Genomic DNA, 22842 nt, shown 5'->3' with positions numbered 1-22842 from the left:
ACTAACCGGGAGACCTGATGTCAAAACGATGGTTCTAAGCCACCATTGAATGCAAGGTTGAGCGCAGGTAGACCATGTTGCATATTCAAATTGGAGGCTTTTACCACAGGGAAGGCTTTATTGCTGTAAGCGCTAAAGTGGAACGCAGCAAAAAATCTTTCCAGTATTGTGAACGTCTGGTTGTGCCCATAACCGTATCACACTTCGTGGCACGCGCTGTAGGTATACGGTATGTCGCAAATCCATTGAACCGTTTCGGGTGTAATATATTTTTAACTTTCCCGCAACTTCAGCTGAAAGAAAACACGGGTACAACGTGTTGTTACCCCCGTTAGCAAATACAGTCGGTCAGAGTTTTTTATTTTGCCAAATAGTTTCCTTTTTAATGGTGACACCGGACTGAGCGTTTACTACAGACACCCACAGATACTGTATATTACATCTGTGTGAAATGCTTACAACAATGCGCCCCATGTCAGTCTTTATCGCACCCTCGTCCCCAGGGTTTTTTGTCTTTTGATATAAGAGAAGACGACGTCATTTCTCATACTAAGAAGCCAAAAAACCCTAGGAACGATGGTGACCTCTATCGCAACTCCGGTTTAAATAAAAACACCAGCAACAGTTGGCGCTACCCTGTTCATCGAAAATAATCACTCAAATTTTACGCCTACTTTTGCGAATTTTATATTTGGTGGAACTTGCATTTGTAAATAGACCCAAAAGTGCAAATTAAGTACCGCAAGTACATGTGCGGCTTGGAAGAGGAAGAAAATTTCAGGGATTTAATTTTTGCTAGTTTCGCGTGTTGTTGTTGCAAAAATTAGTTCCTGCGGAAGTTTTGGAAACTCTCTATTCGCTATACACGCGAAAATTAACTCCTGCTAAAAAAGAATTTACACAATTTTTTCCTTCTGATTTAATCGAAACTACATAACTTAATTGAGAATTTCAACTTCACCAGTCGTTATTTTATATCTCAAACCGTTGAAAAATAATATAACTCAAGACAAGGCGAAATTCTACGACTTGCCAACTTCGCGAAAATCAGTTCTATTTTTCCATTCGGGTAATTTTAATTTAGGCGGAATATTTACGCTAGAGTTCTTCAATCTCATTGGTTGCTTACAAAAACATAACATAATCACAAGCGGACCTAAAGTTTCTTAACTTTTTCTTCATTAGCGCGGATAGTTGGTAAGAAACATAATGGCGGATAAAAGGGGAAACAAGTTGTAATGAAGTCAGAATTGCTACAATATGTTATTGAATCTTCGGCCATTTCACATGGAAGTTGGAGCAAAAAGTACTCAAGAAGTTTTAAAAACAAATTTATTTAACCTTTGCGATGGAGTAAATTTTTTTAAACATGCAAACAAAATCAATTTTACATTTACGTTCGCTTACTTATCTTGTTAAATTTGCTGGTTTCGTTTTATATACAAGTGTCCACTAAACAAAACAAAAGTTGTTGAACATCAAAATAAATTATTTATTTTTCAAACATTATTTTACTACAATAAATTTCTTCAGCGCGTCTTCCACAGATCTAAATAAAAATTGGTGAAAATAAAATAAATAAAAAATAGTTAAAAAATAAATAGGAAATAATGATAATACCAAATCGAATATTTTTTTGTGAGAATTAATTTTCAAACTTCCAGACGGGTTGAAAAAAATTTAATTTTACTAAAAACAAGGTTTGAAAAAAAACAAGAAGCCCTGGGGGCTCTAAGAATTTCCGCTCGCTACCAAAATATTTAAAGAAAACCTGCTAATTCGTTGTGTTATTGTGCCAAACATTCGAGGAGGTTTGGTGCATGAACCTCTGAAGATAAAGCACACAAGTGACATTATATCTTACAACAAACGCAAACAAAACAAAACGTGTCATAATAAACTCAAATTTTAAAATAAATTGCTAACAAAAAATACAGCCTATCATTCATGGTTGAAAGTCTTGCGATTGAAACGTTTATGCTCTTAAACGGCATTTAGTTGACAAAAAATCAAAATTTTGCTGTGACCATCATTTTCAACATACTTTTTTTTATTAACTGTGCCAATTTTTGTTGAAAATGAAGTAGTTTTAATTTTTGGACCAATTTTGTCCTAAAATGACATTTAAGGTGGCAAAAAATCAAAATTATTATGTCACCATTATGTTCAGCATACTTTTTTTGTTAACTGTGCCAAATTTTGTCGAAAACAAATTTTGTCCTGAAACGTCATTTAGATGAGTTCCCAGTAGTTAGGGAGCTTGGGTACGAAGTTTACATCTGTGACGAGTGGAACGTGTAATCCCAGGGTCGATTTTTTCTCAAAAAATGCTCCAAAAGAAAAAACGACGGTTTTAAAGAATTTCCTACACCTTCGGGCGCGGAAATTCAATAATTTCGCGAGAATATAATTTAATATAATTTTCGAATAGTAACAGTGGAAATTAAAACATTCCGCGAAAAGCACAAAATTTCTCGCGCAGATTTCTTCCAGTAAGGTAGTTAAAAAGGATAAAAGTAAGAATCAATTGCATTCATATGGAGAAGGGGATGCTGTACTTCCCCGCCTTAGAAAAAATATTCTCAAATGTTACTGATATAAGCTAAATTTGTTCACTCAGTAACTCGACACGCATATAACTTCTGCGTCAGGGATGAATCTGGTTTTAATTGTGTGGGGAGGGGGTGCTGGGTGTGCGGGTGAAGTTATTCAAAGGTAGAGTGTAATAGACTGATGTATCTTTGGTATTGTAATGGTAGGGTCGGGACAACAGAAAATTGTGAATATTTACAGTATTTTCCTTCCCTCCCCGCTTATGTTACTGTCCCCCTAAATAATTATTCAAGTAAGAAATTTTTTTTAGAATTGAGACCTGCAAAAAGCTTCAAAACAATCATAACGAGTACAAGTGTGCATTGATATAACTGCTGCAATATTTGTTGAGGGTTTGCGTGGACATTGGCAGGAATATTCTAAAAAATAAGTATGAATTTTCTTTGAATAGGGTTGCGGGGATGTTATATAGGATTGCATGAATCCTGTTAAGGTAATAAAAGTAAAAAAAAACAATGCGGGGGGGGGGGGGGGGGTGAAATTACTAGGTACAACCTACGTGACTAATTTTGCGTAAGGAAACGAAAAATGATGAATCTACGCAACAGTGAAGACGAATTCTCACGACACAGTTGCACCGCTGTTATGCAAGCACGGTGCCGACGTGACAAGCAGCGTTGTAGAGTTGTGAGGTTGTTTATAGAGCGCCCATACACTCAAAATAATGGAAAATTAAAGACAGTTTAAATCACTAGTAAAATCACTGCGATGAAGAGAAAACCATGCGTATCTCCATCACAGGTCTTCTGAGTCTAGGTATCATCTCAATGTAACGTCACGAAAAAGAGAAGAGTTTAAGAAGACGTCCACTTTCACTACAGTGTGGCATTTGTAGAGCTTCAAATAATAGGTATCGGTCCTCAAGAAAATTAGATTCATTCAAACATTATCACTGTGAGATCATATTTTCAGTTTTTTTTTAAAATACAAAACAAACGCAATCTTTTACAAGTAGAATTGATCAATTTATTTGACCGTAACGAATTTCCATCTAAAAAGCAAGAAAAGAGTACATATTCGGATTGACGGTTGAGTTTGATGAGAGAGAGAAGCGCATAGCGAATAACGAAAGACTTTACCCCTTGGACAATTTATTGTAGATTAACAAAATGTAAAACATTAATTGTAAAACATCAGTAATATGTCAAAAAAAGTGTTGCATACTAATTTTCTCCCTACCTATGATGTCAGTGTCCATGCCACACCTTACATCTTAGTAAAAAAAAAGATGTTTTCGATGATCCAGAGGACCAAACGGACATTCTTAATCATAGAGAAAAAACGTTTTAAGAGCAAACAAGATGCTATATAATGAACTTCCAGAAAATTTCAATGAAATGAGAACTTCAATAATTATCTAAAAAAAAGGCTAAATTTCGATATAAAAATTCAATGGAATTAGACGGCCATGGGTAAAACACAAAGACCTGAACCTATTCACGACCATACTTATAAGTATCCACGTAGAAAGAGATCAAGTTATCTTACCGATTTTTACAGTAATAACTTTCAAAGTTAAAAATAAAAGATGTAAGTTAGTTGACACATGGCATATAATTTCTCACGTGATTCCCACTCGCGAGTGCCCTTGCAGAATTCTGTCGTCCTTATTGCGTGAGGTTATTAATTAATGGACGTGTACACTTCCGATGTCATGGACCAGCCAGTAATCTGGAGAAAATTTCGACATAACGAAAGAAAGAAATTATTTAAACTGAATCCTGTAGCTTAATTTCCACCGATTTCATGAAGTCTATAAGTACAGCTTTCTTTTCTTTTGGAATAAAAAAATTAGAAACATGCAACGACTCAAAAATTAACACGTACTTTAACAAAATTTTCTGGAAAAAAGGAAGCAAATACAAATGTGAGATAATGTGATGTTTGTGATAGCGCGGTGTACTAGCGCGGGTTAAAGATACGCAAAGTTGGCCTCGTTTAAAATCTGCTGTTTACTTTAAGGGGCAGTTAATATTTATTATTTCCGAAGTCATTTTATTCTAACTTATGCCTGAAATTGAGAAACTGGAATTGAAAATCCACATTACGGTACTTTAAAATACAGTTTTATTTTCCTTACAGAAAAACAATCAATGAAAAAAGAACTGCCTATTTTCGTATCGGATCCCCTTTTTGTTGACCACATTGGAAAAAAATCAATTTGTGACTAAAATTCAATTTTACGATATTGTAAAGCATTTTGTAAGAAATAAAGTAATTTCATAAAATATACCTTAATTTTGATTTGTTAATATTTCGACGGTTTCGTAATTCTCTTAATATTTCATCTGATTCGAATTCTTCTTCTGAAGAAGACACATCTAAACGCAAAACAAAAAAGGAACTATTCTTCTCAAAACGTTAAATAGAGCAAATATGCTTGAACAAATTTACCTAACATTGTTGACATGTTTACTTCTGCTTCTGCTTCTATGTCTGGTTCTTCAATATGTGACATATTCTTCCCTTCACTATTTCTTGCAGTTCTATCCTTATGATGTTCAAGTACTGGTTTTTCCTCTGTTACGTCACTTGCCTGTAGTTCATTCATGTTTGGTTTGTCGTGATTATTTGGTGAGGAATTGTCACTATTTGATATAATCGTCAAATCGCTTTCAGAGTCTGGTATAGGCTCCTCAGCAGCGAACAAATGATGAGAGATAACCTAAAAATAATTTAAAGCAAGGGTAAGGAAACAACGGAACCTAAAACAGCAAAACATGCGTTACGAAGTTTTCACGGAAATCAATTCCACATAGGATAAAAATATGTACTTTTAGGATTTAAAACAACTTGGTACATCAATTAATAATGTTGTCAACATATACTTTGATAACGCCTTGTAAAAAAAATTTATAACTACCTTTTTAATAGTTGGTTTCAGCGTGCTATTTTTACATTTGGAAGATTTTGGATCGGTGGATGTTTTAGAAAGTTCACTGGATATGCGTCTACCTTCATTATTTCTACTGGAACAATGCGTGTTCACTAACGCTGGTTGAACACCCCTATGTACACACGGTAATACGTCACTTCCTTTATGAACATCAGGAGAGTTGATTCTGTCTGAGCACTTGTCTTTACAAAATTTGTCATGCTTTTTCTGCAAAGGAATGTCATTATTACTATTACCCTTTGATAAGCTCTTTTTGCACCTTCTCTGTCGATCTTCTACGCTACAAAAGAATTGATGCATTGACCTCTCCGTAGGAGATCTATCACCACAATTTTTAACATCCCTTTTATTTCTGTGATTACAAAAGCACTTAGTACATGTACTCGGTGATGGAGCACTAGTATCATGAAACACACAAACAACATTATTATCTACCATAGTTTTTTCTTGCGTCTCTCTTATATGAATATTTTCCTGTCTGCATTGACAATTATTTAAGATTCTTTGTGGAACCTGATTAGAATTTTCATGTTCCTCCTTGCTGATGTTTTCTTTACAAGAACTAATAAGTAAACGATTACTGTCACAGCATTGTTTCGTCATCGCATTGACAGGATTACGTTCGTTGGTGTTCTGAATATTTTCAGAAGCTGCATCATTAAAAGTTTTGATATCTTCATTATTTTTTGAATTATTTCTACGTTGCATGAAATTTAAGGAAACTTTCCGCTCGAGAAAAGCATTAGTCTTCTTCTCAGCATCCAAGGAGGCAAGTTCCATTTTTCTCGCCAGTCTCCATTGCTGCAAGATATCGTCTTCAGGCCTCAATGGACTTCCCACATCTTTATTTTGCCTGTCTTGCTGCGATTCAGTAAACTGACTTGTTAAAGTGAGAGAACTTAATGAAGAATTTTTAGCATTGTCAGCTGTTTTCTTCTTGTAATCTGAAACTAACGTGCGATACTTATTAGCTGATTGTTTACAACCTTGCGAAAGACTCGAATAACTACTGTTCAACGTGCTTTCACTAAAAAAACAAAAAATAAAGCCCTAAATTTTAAGCTTAAGATTCTCTGTGCAATGAATTGTATAATCCAGCATAAAAATTTTTTTTGATTCTTTAAATGTCTTTATCCTTCTTTAATAAAGTTCATATACCTCATTTCTAACAGTTTATTAGCGCGAAGTTGAATTCGATTTGTTTCACTCTCTGTTTCTTCATCTCTACGAAACAAATGACCATTCTGAAAAGAAATAAAAATGCAAGGCATTTAGCACAGCATGTCATTCAATACAAACAAGATACTAAATCTTTCGTTAAGTCAGAAAAAACACAATCTTCACTTTTGTTTTTTCAACACCATGCTTCAAATTAACTTAGGATAATTATCATTTCTGACTGTTGTACAAACTCGCATATAATGATGCTGCTCTTACGTGAACTAGAGTGACTTTGGTACAAAGCACCTACCTTGTGCTTTTGTATCCTGTGCTTGTTAGATTTAACCGGTGTTTCAACGCCACTTGTTACATTGGAAGCATCACTTGTGATGTCAGATCCAAAGGTTTTAGGTGTACTAGCGTTACTTGGTGAAGATAGCGTCCACCAAAATTGATCCGATGCATTTCCCTGTCTTTCCTGTCGTGATTGAGGTGGCTGTTCTCGAAATCTTTGAACATACCTATCAAACATATAAAAAGCATGTTGGAGTTTTTTATGCCTATATAGTTTCAAATTAAGTCACAACATTTATAGTGGATACTAAGAATGTAACTGAAAGATTGTCACATATAACAGCTTATAAGGTCTTTAATTAGGCTGCCGTTCTCTGCAATAAACAACTTAATTAAAAAAAAGAATAAAATCCCTATTCTTAAGTAATGAAAACAAGAAAATATTTCAAATCAAGTTAAAATGGTCTTTTTTCTTAAATTTAACTTAGTGCAATGAAAATTTTTCTACGGGATATTATTCAACAACTAGTCGGTGGGCCGTGGAAAAATCCACGGGTTCCCCAATCCTTTAAATTTACCTGTCGCAACAAAGTGGATAAAAATATATAGCATTTGATATTCGTGTTTCCATAGCATGATTTTCTAACTCAGTGGCGCAGAGACAGACAAAATATGGCTATTATTATAGAGATAAGCAACATTGTTTTAAAGAAACAATGCAACACCTTTGTATGAAAATTGTTACTGATTTGTGCCACTTTCTGCCACACAATAATCATTTTAGTCTGGAAAGGTTTTTTTTTCAAGAAAATCTACAACTTGAATCTTACTTTGCCAATGTTCCTTCGTTTTCATTTTCAACATCTTTTTGTGTGCCAAAATCTCCAACAGCTCTTACTGTTGATATTCCATCAGAAAAACTTTCAAAAAATGGACTTTCAAAAGAGGAAACTTGTTCAATATTCGGCCATGACTCGTTATACTTTGTTGAATTGGATATATCCTCTACAAATGTAGTTCTATCTGATTTGCCATCAAGTTCTATCAAACTAATAAATTGGTCATCTGTTTCAAAGGAAGGATCTTTGTTTTGTTCAGTTGGATTACCATAATCAACATTGGCAGGCTTATCAATAAAATGTGGATTTAATCTAGTCTGAAATAAAAAATATTATATAGCACAATGTACTAACTTTGCCACTAATTCCCAAACTTCAGTATCAAATCACTTTTAGCAGAGATATATACCTTTTGGTCACTGTATTTTGACAAGGAAGGATAATAATGAGGATTCTTTTTCAATTTGACTTTACTGAAAAAAATATTCATATATAGTTAACAAGTATCAGGTTTCTGAGCTTAAAAAGTTGTTTTTGGTGGCCTAATGACAAATTTAATAATTTTGACCATACATTACCTTTTGGAATAATCACCATAATTTCCAAACACTGCTGCTGTATTTTCTGTCATCTTTTACATGAAACTATAAACAAGAAGCAACATTTTTTACATCAGCAATTCACAACAACAAGAGGTGCAGTTATTAAATGTTTGTTGAAATATATTGCAACTGAAAAAATTGATACAAACAAGTGTGAAAATATTGTAATTGTAAACTTAACCCTTTACAGTAACTTACCAAAACGGAGTTTTGATTGTATTAAATGCAAATTCTAAATTTAAAAAATGACAACATGAAACATTTAAAATGGTGCTTGTTTTTATATATATTTTCACATGAAGAGGAACATAAATGAAACTCTAAAACCATATGTCCTTGACACAAAGCAGAGACAGATTAGAAAAAAACACAACAAAAATTAGGACAGATTTGTTGAATAGGACAGATTTGTCGAAAAAGAATTTAGTTTAACACAGTCTATATTAGACAGAAGTCATTTACTCTTTTTCAGACATCAAGTCAAGAATGATATTTTTGCACCTTTGGCATATCACAACAGGAACTAAACTAAAAGCACCCTTCACACTAAAACAAAATACTGCAATTTGATTGAATACAGTTATATAATTGTTTTCCTTAAAAAGACATACTCATGCTCAACTTATCATCAAAACGTTCACCTAAACATTTTTATTTTTTGTATTATCAAAGCATACAGTAGGCCTATCACGACAAGGTGAGGGTACGGGGCAAAATAACCTTTTTAAATAAGTATTCAATTACCTAAATGGACACTCCAACCCAGGATAATAATAGGAGGTTTTTCTTAGTTAAATATTTGAAAAAGTTTTGTGAGGGCTGAAGATCTTTAATTACACTGGTGGGATCCTTAATAAATCGAAAGAGTTTTAATGGAATGTTTCCTACAACCACAATTAGATTTTATAATACATGAATTGTATATATCATTATTTATAGATCTACAGCCCTAGAAAAAAATATATATTGAAAAAGAAGGCAAAATTTAATGACCCAATTTTACTATTACTTAGCCATTTCTGGGTTGTGGAGCAACACACTAAAGAGGCAGACATGTAAGAAAAAATGAAAAAATAATAAATTGTTATGCAAATTTTTTTTGTAAATGTCATTGAAAAGTCAGGTATGTAAAAAGACCTGAAAATGTAACAGGCTTCCCACTCATTTTGCAAGTAATTTTTTTAAGATATTTAGGAGGATTTTAACTAGTTTTTTAGGAGATTTTTTCAATAAGCAGGAAAACGACACAAAAATTTAGAAGATTTTAGGAGAATTTAGTATAGGATAACTGATGCAGAATATAAATCTGACTTATATTCGACAAAAAAATCCAATATACAAATTAGTTTCAAAAACAGTTGTTCTCTAAAAAATTTAGGAGTATTTGCAAAAATCAGGAAATTTTAGGATATTCTTGGATTGGTTAGGATTTAATTTTTTAGGATTTTTTAAGATTTTTAGGAGGCGTGGGAATTCTGTGTAAAAATCACAATTATTTAGTGTTAAAATCATTACACGTTAAAATAGGGTCAGTCAGCAATAAGAACTCAAAAATGAAAACCATCATAATAGAGATGGGTGTGCATGTTTTACATGACTGGATCAATTTGGGGATGTTGGGCTTTCTAAGTCAGCCGGAAATTTGGGACAGATACATGTGTGTGGCCTGTTTATTATATCATTACTTGATATTATTACTGTGTGCTACAGTACTGTAAAAAGGTTTGTTAACATCGTGGTTCGTGTTTATTTCATGTTACGCACAATAGCCCACAATGTGTATTTTTAACAATCGTGGACCTCGCGATCATGTTTCATGGACTACACGAACAAAAATTAAACATTACACCGTGGCGTCCACGATAGATAACTTCTATTGTAAAACAACAAAGACCGTATTAGTTTATCAATTAAATCAAAAAACCGACGGCAAAAAAATAAATTAACACTTGTTATTTTAATTTGTCATAAAGCTAGCTATATAATAGATTTTAATCGTTCGTGAATCAAAATGCGATCTTAAAAAATATTTCTATCGCCACAGACAAATTTAACTTTTCTAGCCAAATGACATTTCGTAAAAATACAACCGCGTCCATGGAGTATACACCAAGCAAAACCTATGAGTATGCTTTTATAACTTGATAAAACCTGAAACAAACAAATTAACTTTAATGAAAGACTTTTTTGAAAAGAAAAAAAATTAAATTATACTGACTATAAAAATCGTGGAGCTCGCGAAAATAATCGTGGGACACACGATCCTTCGTGGAGATAATAATATTAGCGTCATGGCCACGATAGAATGTTTGAATGTTAGTTATACATAAAGACCACAATTTTATCGTGGTTCGTGTGCACCACGCTCGTTACACAAACACGATGTTAACAAACCTTTTCACAGAACTGTATTATTAGTTTATATTATTATTTATATTGAGGAATAGGAAGAGAATAACAAGATATAATGATGCAATGCTGTGAATGGAGTGCAGCCAAGATCACGCTTCGTCACATAAGGCGTGCGATCGCACGCGCACACCCTCGCACACGCCTTGTTTACTTTAGACGTGCGAAACATCACACTTCTAAAGTGTTCATTTTCATCGTAGACAAGCAAAAGAAAGCACGCCTGAGTTAATCATTTTATTTTCTCTTGAAATGTTCTGAGTTAAATATAATTTTTTTAAATATTCTTTTTCGTAGATGATTAAATTTTTCTGTTTGTGAAGAAAGTGTATGACCAGTAACAAAACTGCGATCGTTTGAGGTTGCTTAGTAAAAAAATCAAGCACTGTGGAGCACGAAAATGGAGCTTATAATTATTAGATTATTTGCGTTTATGGTAGACCGACAGCAAATACATATTGCGAAAAAGTTATATTTAAAAAATTGTTATAATAAAGTTGTGCAGCATGTGCTCTTACTTTTGGGATAATAAAAATAATAAAATGGATACATGCAGCAACCTGTTAAACTAATAAATTTATTAAAAGGAAATTAAAAGTCGATTTGTTTCTTCTTTTGATAACGTGCAAACCACGTGCGTCATTTTGTTCTATTTATGTCCCATGACAGTTTCTTTATCATTCAATGGAAAAACATTGCTTTAACGTATGCGTATTCAATGCATGGTTAAGCCATAAGTAATACGAAAGTGAACTTAACGACCTTGTTGTGTCCAAATTATCTACACGGCCGATAAAAGAAGATGAACAATTTATCTTCAGCCTCATTATCTTCTTCGAGATCGCATGCCTTGATAATTTAGATGTGCTGTAAATTAAAGCTTAGCTCGTCACTCGCCTTCAATTTTTATATGACAAAGACTACAAGATGTTCATGTCATTGTGAGTGTGTCACAACATTTAAGTGCATTATGATGAAGGGAAAAATGAGATATGCTGTGGGAGACACTCACAATGGAGTGCAGCCAATTTGCACATGTCACTGTGAGTGTGTTACATCATTCAAGTGCATATGTGTGGCGCCGTAGATTAGTGGTTATAGCTCTCGTACTCTGTGCGGGAGACCGGGGTTCGATTCCTCTTGACGGCGATTCAACATGGGCGAGTGAATGTTACCATAGCCCCGGGTTAACCCAAGCCATGTGAGGGAAATTGGGAAGATGGCACACTGTGTGGGCCGTTGGATGTTGCCGGGAGTTGTCTAGTAGAGCGCGGGCTCTAATTGGGTCTGCGTAGCTCAAAATGAGCATTAAATACTCTAGGACTCTCCATCTACGCCATGGCCCCTCCTGGAAATAATAGACAGGGTATATCCCTCGATATTTGTGAGGCTAGCCATGTAAAATATGCACATCTATCTATCTCTATGCTGGAGTTATTACTGTCCTTGCCTTTAGCAAGCCTTTGGTGTAATTATCCGATTACGATTATTTGGCAATACATGTACCTGTCCTGCCCGTCCATGTTTAATCTTATTTCCTGGCATTCCAATCCATTTCCGAATACACAATTGCTTTCCAATGAGAAGGATGTTATACTATTATGACGCTGCTACAATACTATTATGATGTGTTACTACCGAGGAACCCAGACCAATAATATATTTTGAGGCTCTTAGGCCTTCTTTTGTAACAAGTTATATGATTTTTTAAAAGATGCCAAATACAAGATTTAAAAATCCATGAATAGATAGATGTGCATATTTTACATGGCTAGCCTCACAAATATAGAGGCATACCCTGTCTATTATTTTCAGGAGGGACCATGGTTTAGATGGAGATTCCTAGAGTGTATTTAATGCTCATTTTGAGCTACTCAGACCCAATTAGGGCCCGCGCTCTACTAGACAACTCCCGGCAACATCCAACAGCCCATACAGTGTGCCATCTTCCCAATTTCCCTCACATGGCTTGAGTTAACCTGGAGCTATCGTAACATTCACTCAACATTCAACTTAACATTTAATAATAACAACACAAATCTGAAATGTTTTAATTCGAGGGATATACCCTGTCTATTATTTCAAGGAGGGGCCATGGCTTTGATGGGGAGTCCTGGAGTATTTAATGCTCTCTTTGAGCTAAGCAAACTCAATTAAGGTCAGTGCTCTGCCAGACAACTCAATTAAGTTTTCACAATCATAGCTTGCATTTATAGCAAATTTTGATCAAAAATATCACAAATATAATCACATATATAACAAATATCGAGGGATATACCCTGTCTATTATTTCCAGGAGGGCTATGGCTTTGATGGGGAGTCCTGGAGTATTTATTGCTCTCTTTGAGCTATGCAAACTCAATTAGGGTCAGCGCTTTGGCAGACAACTTCTTGCAACATCAAACAGCCCACACAGTGTGCCATCTTCCCAAATTCCCTCACATGGCTTGGGTTAACCCAGGGCTATAGTAATATTAAATTGTCCATATTGAATCACTGCCAAAGGGAATCGAATGTCAGTCTCCTGCACAAAGAAGGAGAGTGATAAACACTAAATACTAGAGGCGCCACAAACAATTCAAAACAAAGTATAGTTTTAAGAAGTATTTAGATTAGCAAAAGCATGTAGTTACCTACCCATATCGCAAGGAAAAATATGTTATAGTACTTGAACAATGTTTCAAAGTCTCTGCATAATCGAAAGTGTACTTTTTGCCGGTACAGGTCTCGTTTTATTTGACTGTCTTTATCAATAGACAAATTGCCATAATTGAGAAGGTGCAGCGATCCTTTATTCGTAACATAGCATGTGAAAATGAATTAAATTACTTCCAGCGATTAAGACACATCAAACAACAATTTATGTTTGGAAAATACTGGAAGGAATTGTTTGCAATATTAAAATTGAAAACTCAGATCTTATATATATATATTATAGTATAGTTTACAAAATCTACTACGTATTGGTAGATTTTTGCAAACAATATTCTAATAAATCAAATTTCAACATCAATTAAACACATTTAAGAGTCAAGTCTCTCATTCAAAAAGGTGTCCGACTTTTCAATATACCATTAAGATAGATAGATAGATAGATAGATAGATGTGCATATTTTACATGTCTAGCCTCACAAATATCGAGGGATATACCCTGTCTATTATTTCCAGGAGGGGCCATGGCGTAGATGGAGAGTCCTAGAGTATTTAATGCTCATTTTGAGCTACGCGGACCCATTTTTGAGCTGCGCAGACCCAATTAGAGCCCGCGCTCTACTAGACAACTCCCGGCAACATCCAACGGCCCACACAGTGTGCCATCTTCCCAATTTCCCTCACATGGCTTGGGTTAACCCGGGGCTATGGTAACATTCACTCTCCCATGTTGAATCACCGTCAAGAGGAAACGAACCCCGGTCTCCCGCACAGAGTACGAGAGCTATAACCACTAATCTACGGCGCCATAAAGTAGTGTTGAAGTCATAAAAGGAAACTAATACTTGTGTGAAATGGAAGATATGTGAAGAATGCCTGGGTACAACACACAGACAAGGTCTGAGTCAAATAACCTATTGCACGATACTGCTGAAAAAGGAGACAATGTTTCTTTGACCATAATTGTTAAAGAAAAGTAAAACATAAAAAGTAAAAAGTTGGGTGTTCACAAAATGGCGGCGGATTTTATAAACATTCAACACAAAAATAAATATATTGAATGCATTACTTTAATATATTACAAAGTATATATAAAAGATATAAAAATATATTACTTTACTTTAAAAATCTGATCTGATCAAAGTTTGTTTCTGCAAAACCGAAAGTGGAAATTGCGCGAGGGTCCAGATCCCGTTTTTATCGGACCGTGTTTATATCGTGCGACTGCTCACACTTCGGATACAAAGTTACAAGATGGCGGCGCATTTACGAACTATCAGGTATAACTTCTGCAGTTTTTTCAATGCCACAGTGGTTTTTTATATGCTATGATTTGATTTGTTATGCATGTATTATGCTAGCTATATTTTTTTCCATTTCTAGTAATTTGCTGTGATTTTTTAGAATCGTTTCACAACATGGAAAAAGATCAATGGTATTTAGAATGTCAAGTTTTACAACAAAACAAATATGGTAAAATATAGTATTATATTGTTGATTTGTCATTTATCTGTAGGTTTAGTTATAGCTATATGATTTTGAAATAATATTTTATAACACCTTAGCTTAGTAGTTATACTTTTTGTGCAGGAGACTGGGGAAACCATTCCCCTGGCCAGCTATATTCAATATAGTTGCCTAGCGTGACGTTTTTTGTTTACTTTTCAGCGGTCAGCTCCTTTGCTTTGGCATTTGCGTGTCAGGAAAAAGATGGTAGGATTTGGTAAAGAGAGGTCTTTTAATGTGGATTTCTTCTAACAGAAACATTGTTATGGTTATAAAGTAGTAGGTCGATGCCTTCTGATTTATTTGAATTCGTTAAAAGTCCTAAGAATGCCTTTGTCTGAAGAAATGGACTGATAATTACTTTGCTTCACCTAATGCCTCCATCTCTTTTCCTGCCATGTAAATGCCAAAGCCAAAAGAGCTTACTGGGAGCCAGAGGTTTGAAATGATGTTGGACTTATATTATAGAGCTTAAAAAGTTAGCTAACAAGTCTTTTTAAATATTTTTAAAAAGCTCTTTTCGTTCTCAAGATATTCACATTTAAAGAATTTCAGTTTAATTATGCTGCATGAATTATGATGTCATATTTAAGTAATAGCAAATTTGGACAGAGACAATGACATCTTTAGCTGTCAAAAGCTCACCTTTAAATTGACTGGCTTGATATGGCATGATAATATTCATATTATCCAATAACAAAAAATGTCTGGCAAAAACTGTGCACTCTCGGATATTTGTCCATGCTTTTTTAAAATCTCACATAACCCTATATGCCATAGCAATACTGTTAAGCTTATCTCCACTGATAAAGAAAAATTATATAAATCGAATCAATGTTTCTTCGGATTTACCAATATAAATTTCTTTTCTTGAATTTTTAAATGTGCTCAAGATAAAATACAAAGTTTGCCTGTTTTTTGTTCATCACATGAAGTGAGCTACTTTTGATTAAGCTAACTTTCAGTATATATGTGATGTAATGGAGTATGCAACAAAAATGAAACTCCCTAGAAATATTGCAATGCAACTGTATGCTTCAGAATAAAAACCATGCAATGTTGTTCTTTTATGGAAAACTGTATATATGCTTTTTGCTACCTTTGCAAACTTTGTCCAACAATAGTTATTTATGCATATTTATATATATATTATATTGTATTTTCGTTTTTTATCTTTTTTGTGGCCAGCTTGCCGTTGTCAACAAGTGCATCTTCATCACAAGAAATTACAAGAAAGATGCTACCTAATGAAGGATTCTGGGACAAGAATGAGCGAATGAAACGACCAATGTCACCGCATCTTACTATTTACAAGTAGGGAAATTTCTTTTGACCCTGTTTAGTAGAAAAAGGGTTTGTTTACATTAGAACAAAGTGAATTCAGTTTGTTTCTTAATACTGTACATAAGTTTTTTGCTTTAAGCTAATTACAAATAGAATCTTTAGCATTATATTGTTTTTTTTGATTCAATATCTTGAAAATTAAAATAGCTTTCAGGGATCGAATTAGCAGTTCGCAATTTGCAATTTGCGAATCGAAATGCCATTTTTGCGAATCACTTTGCGAAGAAAATAATAAAATTGCGAATCGAATATTTTTATAGAAATATTTTGATAGAAATGCTTTTTTAGGTCTCATTTAAAAGTTTAAGAACGAAGAACCGCGATAGAAAAGGTTTTTTAGATCGTTTTATAAATTTAAGAACGAAATCGGCGATAAAAATGCTTTTTAGATCGCATTTTAAAAACTTAAGAACGGCAATAGAAAAATGGTAATTGATCTAAAGTGTTCCCATGCCACATCTAGATGGTGGTTTACTTCGTTACGGAGTGCCGAAATTTTTGCGAACCGACTTTACTTTTTTAATTTGAACCCTGGTTTTTAAGAAAAATTCTATTCTTCTAGGTTTGAGTTACCTGCACTCTTGTCTGGGTCACATCGTGCTACAGGATTTGCGTTGTCTGGAGGTAATATTTCCATATTGAATACTATATATACATATTTCATAAATTTTTTTTTATTAATATCCTTAATGCTTAAAATAAGTGAGTCTTATTTAACGCCAACTCTCCATTTAACGCCCCTCCACAATAAACGCTCACCCTAAAACATCAAAAATCGTATTAAACGCCCCCTCTCTATTTAATGTCCCTCTCTAATTAACGCCCATCTGATATTTTATGTAAAGGGGGTGAAATAAAGACAATATTTGGACGAAGTGTGTAAACGTTTATTATTCAGGAAATGAAAAATCAGGCCTCATATTTCAATCAGCACATGACTTACCAGTTCTTTGTCACAGCTTTCTTAAAAATATAAAACCTATTACTAAAGTTTTAATTGCTTTTAATAAACGCCCACTCTCTAATTAACGCCAGAGAATACGGTATTTGAATTTCATGGCGTTTTTTTCATTCACTGGAGAGATAAGTACGTGGTAACAGCTAAAATTACTTTTTTATAGTTTGTGTAATGATTTTCAGTTTAATAACATAAAATGTAGTAGAACATTTCGCGTTTGGTTAGGCAGTGGAGAAGAAAATTCTTTGTCAATACATCATTCTTGTCCTCGCTTTATGTGCACCTGCAGTTGTATGAAAATACAGCGAACGTTTCAACACATATTACGCCATCTCAATTGCTTTTAGTTATTGCTTTGGTTGGTGTTGGATCATTAGTTTTACCTGGCAATCCATCAAGTTATATTGAAGTTATTAGAGCATTTGATCTTCCGACCTGGTTCCTGGCATCCGGAAAACTTTTGTTAATATGGCCAGTTGTTTATCACACATTTAATGGCGTTCGTCACTTAGTACGTCTATTTTTTAAAACCTATATGTGGCTATATAGACCTTGTTTGTCTACCTGGGCATTTATATAAACATTGTGCATGTATACCTAGACCTTATATTGGACATCTAGTCCTTATGTGAATCTAAACCATATGTATGGTCATCTATACGTTATTTCTACCTAGGCACCTAGAACTTATCAGGGCCTGATATTGTAGCTATATGTTTAGCTACCTAAATCTATGTTTGGCTACCTAAACCTATGTTTAGCTACCTAAACCTATGGTTGGCTACCTATAAACCTATGGTTGGCTACCTATAAACCTATGGTTGGCTACATATACCTTGTAATGTTACCATATAGTTGTTTAAAGTGTTTTATTTGTTTAATACTAATATTGTATAATTTAAAGGCGTGCTTTTATTATTTATATGTTTTAATTTTTCGTCAGGCATGGGATACCGGTCGTGGCTACGATATGAAGACTTTATACAAGACTGGTTATTTTGTTGTTGGAACGTCCATCGTTACAGCTCTTGGAATACTTGCTTCGTTGTATCAGTAATAAACTCATCTTCTTGGATAATCTACTTGAAGATGATATCTTAAGATAGAAATGAAATAAACAGTCTGTAGGCTCAAACGTGATAACTATACCATGAAAATGTTGGTATAGTCGGAAATATGTATATTTTTTCTTTGTTATGTAAATAAAGCAATTGGCTTTTGAAAAAAAGGTTTGAAGTCTTGTTTACTAGCTTAATTATCCTGATGATAACTTGTGAAGCATTTATTTTCACATAAATTGTATAAGAATACCTCATTGGAAGAAGTTTAGATAATTAAGTAAAAAGAACAGTTAATGGTAATTTTGAAAACCTTTAATTTAATACGTTTTTGTTTTATAAGAATATCAAATTTCTAACCAGGCTCGTTTTTATTCTTATTTACTCTGTTGTTCTAAACAATAGAGCTATTGTTTTTAAACCTAAAATTTTAGCCTGATGTTGTTATAAGGAATATTCTTGTAAAAGAAGAAGCGTATACGAGTCTGGTCATTTTGTTGTGCAAAAAACTGCGATAATAAAATTATTATGGCGGGAATTTAATTTAGCGGAGAACAAAAATTATTTTAACGGAAATTTAATTTAGTGAACGAAAAAACTCTATTTAAAATACATGTTTTCTTTTGGCGACAACTTGTATTTTAGTCCAGCAGAATGATTTATTTAAACAGGCACCTACAGTCACGGAAAGATTATTTTAATCACACTTTCAAATATGAATGGCGTGTTTATACGTTTGTACGTAGCATGATTTCGGATTTGTAATCTTTATCTGACTTACTAACAAGGGCGCGTTTATCTGACTTACTAACAAGGGCGCGTTTATCTGACTTACTAACAAGGGCGCGTTTCGTTTTCGATAAAATTTGGTATCTTGTTTTTTGTCGCTTTGATACTGTTTTAATAAAAATGAGCAAAATTCTTCCTTGTTTTAAATTTTGTGTTACTGTAATAATATTTAGTTGATCCACTCCTAGCATAGATCACTGTCTTCGTCATCAAAAACAGTAGTAACATTCTACTTCCAAATAATATAAAACCTTATAAGCCCTGAAGACAAGTATGCAACAGTATACTACATCCACTTTTGGATTGATAAAATATTTAATTTACTAGATCCAATTCTTTTTAACGTTAGGGCCATCAAGCTCAACCTCGTCCCCAGGGTCTTATGAGCCCTGAGCCGTTTTTACGGAGTGGCTAACAATTTTTGCCGCTATTAACTTCATCAACAAGGCAAAATGCAAGGTTGCATCAAGAAAGATTGTGCAGCAAAATTATGTCTATTTTACTGGGTTATTCCCTATCTTGAAAACTAGCCATCCGTAAATTCCTAAAACATGGTCATCAGCAAAAGCTTCTCTTTAATAATAGCCGTATTTTGTCTGTCTGTCTGCGAGAAAAACGTCGTATTACGGAAACACGAAATGCATGATATAAAGGACGGACGACCACGTGGATTTTTCCACGGGTAACCGGCTAGTCTCTAAAATAATAGCCGTCGTCTGTGTCTCTCTGCGCGGACCCCCGCTGAGTTAGAAAATGATGTTACGGAAACACGAATATCAAATGCGATCTATTTCTATCCACTTTGTTGCGACGGGTAAATATAATGGGCGGGCGAACCCGTGGATTTTTCCACGGGCAACGACTAGTCTTATAATATTAGAGCACAACATTTTCAGAGTAGAAGTAAAATAACTTTGTCTACCTTTAATTTTTGTATATAGCTGAAGAGTTTTGATAAAAATAAAATATTTTTAATATAACTGTGTTTTATATTATTACTTGCTTTTTTTTTTGAGAAATGAAATTTGTCTACCTTATTCCATAAATTTAACGAGGCACAAAATGAATTTTATAAACGTCGACGTCGACCAAAAGGGAAATTCCCTAAGTCATCTGTTAGTCACCAACACAAAATAATATGAATATGCCAATAACCAACACATAATAATATATAAATGTAAGATACATGACGTCATCTACCAATCACCAACACAAAATAATATTAAATCATAAATACATTAAATACTAACACATAATCATATTAAATAATATAAATGACGTCATGAGCAATAGCATATATGCTATTATACAGAATACGAGTAAAAATTATCATGACCGTGCCAGAAAAATTGCTGATTGAAAAAAAATATATATAATATAAAGGAGATGGATTTAAATTCAAATACTGTAAAACAATTACACGTAATTGCAAAAAGACGTGGGCTTACGCGTTATTCAAAATTACGCAAAGCAGATCTTATTACTTTATTAAAGACGCAGCCATTCTCACAACAAGCCATGGACATTTTTGAAAAACAAGAGATGGCTAGATACCGACCTATTAAGAGGAACATCAAGCCACATGTACCCACGTTAGAGGAAATGAACAATTTTGAACGCCAAGAACTGAAGAGAACTCGTCCAGTAGTCAATAATAAGCTGCGGGAGTGGTCAGATTGGCTATTATCACATGTGCCTGAGATTATAAAAAAAACAGTGCAAAGTATACTTTCACTATATGATGGTGCCAAGAAGACCCTGGTTGGCGAGTTCGAGGAAGAAGCGAGGGAAGATCATGCTTCAGAGCAACCGAATCAAGATTTTACGCCACAGGAGCATAAGCATGCGATTCATAAGACTTTTAGAAGTTATCGTATAGCTGGTATAGATAGAACAGACATTAATGGGTACTTGGATATGGTTCGATCAAATGTAAAAAAACTCATCGAAAACCAAGTGGAGGAAATGGGCTCTGCGAAAATCCGGTGCTCTCTATGGATTTTGTGGAAAAAACAAATCGATGGTACTAACGAGTTTATAGAAGTAGACAAGGTATTCCGCAGCAACATGACATCGATATTTCAAGGAACCAATGTGGATGAAGTGATGGATACGATGTTTGCTCAAATTAAAACACATGTGGAGAATCCTGCATTACCCAAGAGTGGCTTTAGCATGGATATAGATTTTAGCATGGATATAGATTTTCATAAATTGAAGTTAACGAGAGGCTTATCATATATCGAAACACCAAAATGGATCTCAATGAAAAAAGCCATCATCAACCCTATTAATGATGATGATGAGTGCTTTAAATGGTCAATTATCGCCGCCATACATCACGAAGAGATAGGTACAAACCATCAAAGAATAAGCAAGCTTCGACCATATGCAGAGCGGTATAATTGGGATGGTATAAAATTCCCTACTAGTATCAAGGACATCACAAAATTTGAACGTAACAACCCTGACATTGCTGTGAACATTCTGTATGCAACAGGTAAAAATTTTAATATCTTACGGCGATCGGCATTTAATGAAAGGGATACTCAGGTTAATCTGCTATTGCTTACCGATAATAAGAAAAATCATTATACAACCATAAAAAATTTATCAAAACTACTGGGGCATTGCATTTATTTGAAACGAAAATCAGCTAATAATAAAGCATGAGTAACATATTCGGAACTAAGCTCGATCCCTACGCGGAGATTAAAACAATGATGGCTATGAAAGGGAAGAAGCAGCGTGTAAAAGTAAGTCATGTGCCTAGTACGATTAATCAGAACGAGGACTTGTATGTTGACATTCCCAACATGGGGCAGAACGATGTAATTTTTCCAGGCAGTATCAAACTACTTTTCGATCTGGAACTTACGGGAACAAACACGAAGCGCACTATCGTCAGCAATATCGGCAAAGCCCTGGTGCAAAATCTTCGTATCACTTTGAATGGCAACGAGGTGCAAAATATTAGCGATTTCAGCACCCTGGCAGTCTACCGGGATCTCTGGCTACCAAAATTTGATCGGGAAAACAACTTGATCCTAGAGGGGATCAATCCGAATGACGGTACAATCCGCGCCCTACAGGTAAAAGCGACTGATCATGTAGGCACGGATGAGGAAAGAGCGATCGTGGTAGCTTACGGCAACACCTTTTGCATCCCTATCGGTAAAATGAATTGACACGAGACTTGCCGTTCTACCAGCCAGGGCTACACGATAGGCTGCAATTCGTTATACATTTTGCATCATATGGTGACGTTATCAAAGATGGTGGTACCCCAGCTGTTGGAAGCACGGCAGCTAAGCCCGCAGACAGTGCGTACAAGATCACTAATATCGCACTAGAGTTTGACAAGGTTAATAACGAGGGTCTCGCGAGCGCTATGATGTCATGGTATAGTCGTTTGGCGCTACCCTATGAAAGGGTTCTCCGTAGCAAGGTTGTCACGATAAAAAAGGCTGATACCAGCTACAATTTGCAAATTGATACTCCAGCAAAAAGTTTAAAAGGCGTCTTATTATTGTTCGTAGATCCGGGGAAAGTGAAGGCTTACTCGGGTGCTAACGAGGTCTTCTACAACCCAAAGATCGAAAAAATCTCGATCACTGTCGAGGGTGAGCCTAATGAGCTCTACACGCACGCGATGCTCCCGAAAGATCACCTCGAGCAGATCGTAAACTTATTCGGTAGCCACGATTTAGGGGTGACAATT

General features: G+C 34.7%; 2 protein-coding genes across 4 annotated transcripts; one reads left to right on the top strand and one right to left on the bottom strand.

The window, feature by feature from the left end:
- Nucleotides 1–1168: 1168 nt before the first annotated feature.
- Nucleotides 1169–14692, bottom strand: LOC130636753 (uncharacterized). Of its 3 annotated transcripts, none has more exons than XM_057446588.1 (11): nucleotides 14587–14692; nucleotides 8604–8637; nucleotides 8382–8447; nucleotides 8213–8276; nucleotides 7795–8120; nucleotides 6981–7191; nucleotides 6668–6753; nucleotides 5477–6536; nucleotides 5008–5278; nucleotides 4847–4934; nucleotides 1169–1549 (listed from the first exon to the last, which is right to left on the bottom strand). In XM_057446588.1, the coding sequence occupies exons 3-11, from the start codon at nucleotides 8432–8434 to the stop codon at nucleotides 1507–1509; spliced, it is 2202 nt and encodes a 733-aa protein (XP_057302571.1). In that variant the 5' UTR covers nucleotides 8435–8447; nucleotides 8604–8637; nucleotides 14587–14692; the 3' UTR covers nucleotides 1169–1506. The 3 variants fall into 3 exon arrangements, with proteins under 3 accessions (XP_057302571.1, XP_057302572.1, XP_057302573.1); XM_057446589.1 differs by having other exon boundaries at nucleotides 14582–14688; XM_057446590.1 differs by lacking the exon at nucleotides 14587–14692 and adding an exon at nucleotides 13452–13956.
- LOC130636757 (succinate dehydrogenase cytochrome b560 subunit, mitochondrial-like) lies at nucleotides 14597–18518 on the top strand. Its single transcript, XM_057446595.1, has 6 exons — nucleotides 14597–14746; nucleotides 14871–14939; nucleotides 16161–16286; nucleotides 16879–16940; nucleotides 17622–17785; nucleotides 18218–18518. Exons 1-6 carry the CDS (start codon nucleotides 14721–14723, stop codon nucleotides 18329–18331), a joined length of 561 nt encoding a protein of 186 aa, XP_057302578.1. The 5' UTR covers nucleotides 14597–14720; the 3' UTR covers nucleotides 18332–18518.
- Nucleotides 18519–22842: the final 4324 nt, after the last annotated feature.

This window comes from Hydractinia symbiolongicarpus, chromosome 3 (assembly GCF_029227915.1).
Source record: "Hydractinia symbiolongicarpus strain clone_291-10 chromosome 3, HSymV2.1, whole genome shotgun sequence".
Lineage (NCBI taxonomy): Eukaryota > Metazoa > Cnidaria > Hydrozoa > Anthoathecata > Hydractiniidae > Hydractinia > Hydractinia symbiolongicarpus.
Note: the sequence above shows the minus strand (reverse complement) of the source record. Positions and strands in the feature narration are given on the sequence as shown.

Coding starts and splice junctions, on each gene's coding strand:
- LOC130636753 (XM_057446588.1), bottom strand. CDS start 8,434: ATGACAGAAAATACAGCAGCAGTGTTTGGAAATTATGGTGATTATTCC. Junction 7,192..7,794: donor AACGAAGGAACATTGGCAAA/GTAAGATTCAAG, acceptor TATGTTTGATAG/GTATGTTCAAAGATTTCGAG. Junction 5,279..5,476: donor TGAAACCAACTATTAAAAAG/GTAGTTATAAAT, acceptor AATTATTTTTAG/GTTATCTCTCATCATTTGTT.
- LOC130636757 (XM_057446595.1), top strand. CDS start 14,721: ATGGCGGCGCATTTACGAACTATCAG. Junction 16,287..16,878: donor CCGCATCTTACTATTTACAA/GTAGGGAAATTT, acceptor CTATTCTTCTAG/GTTTGAGTTACCTGCACTCT. Junction 16,941..17,621: donor AGGATTTGCGTTGTCTGGAG/GTAATATTTCCA, acceptor AATTGCTTTTAG/TTATTGCTTTGGTTGGTGTT.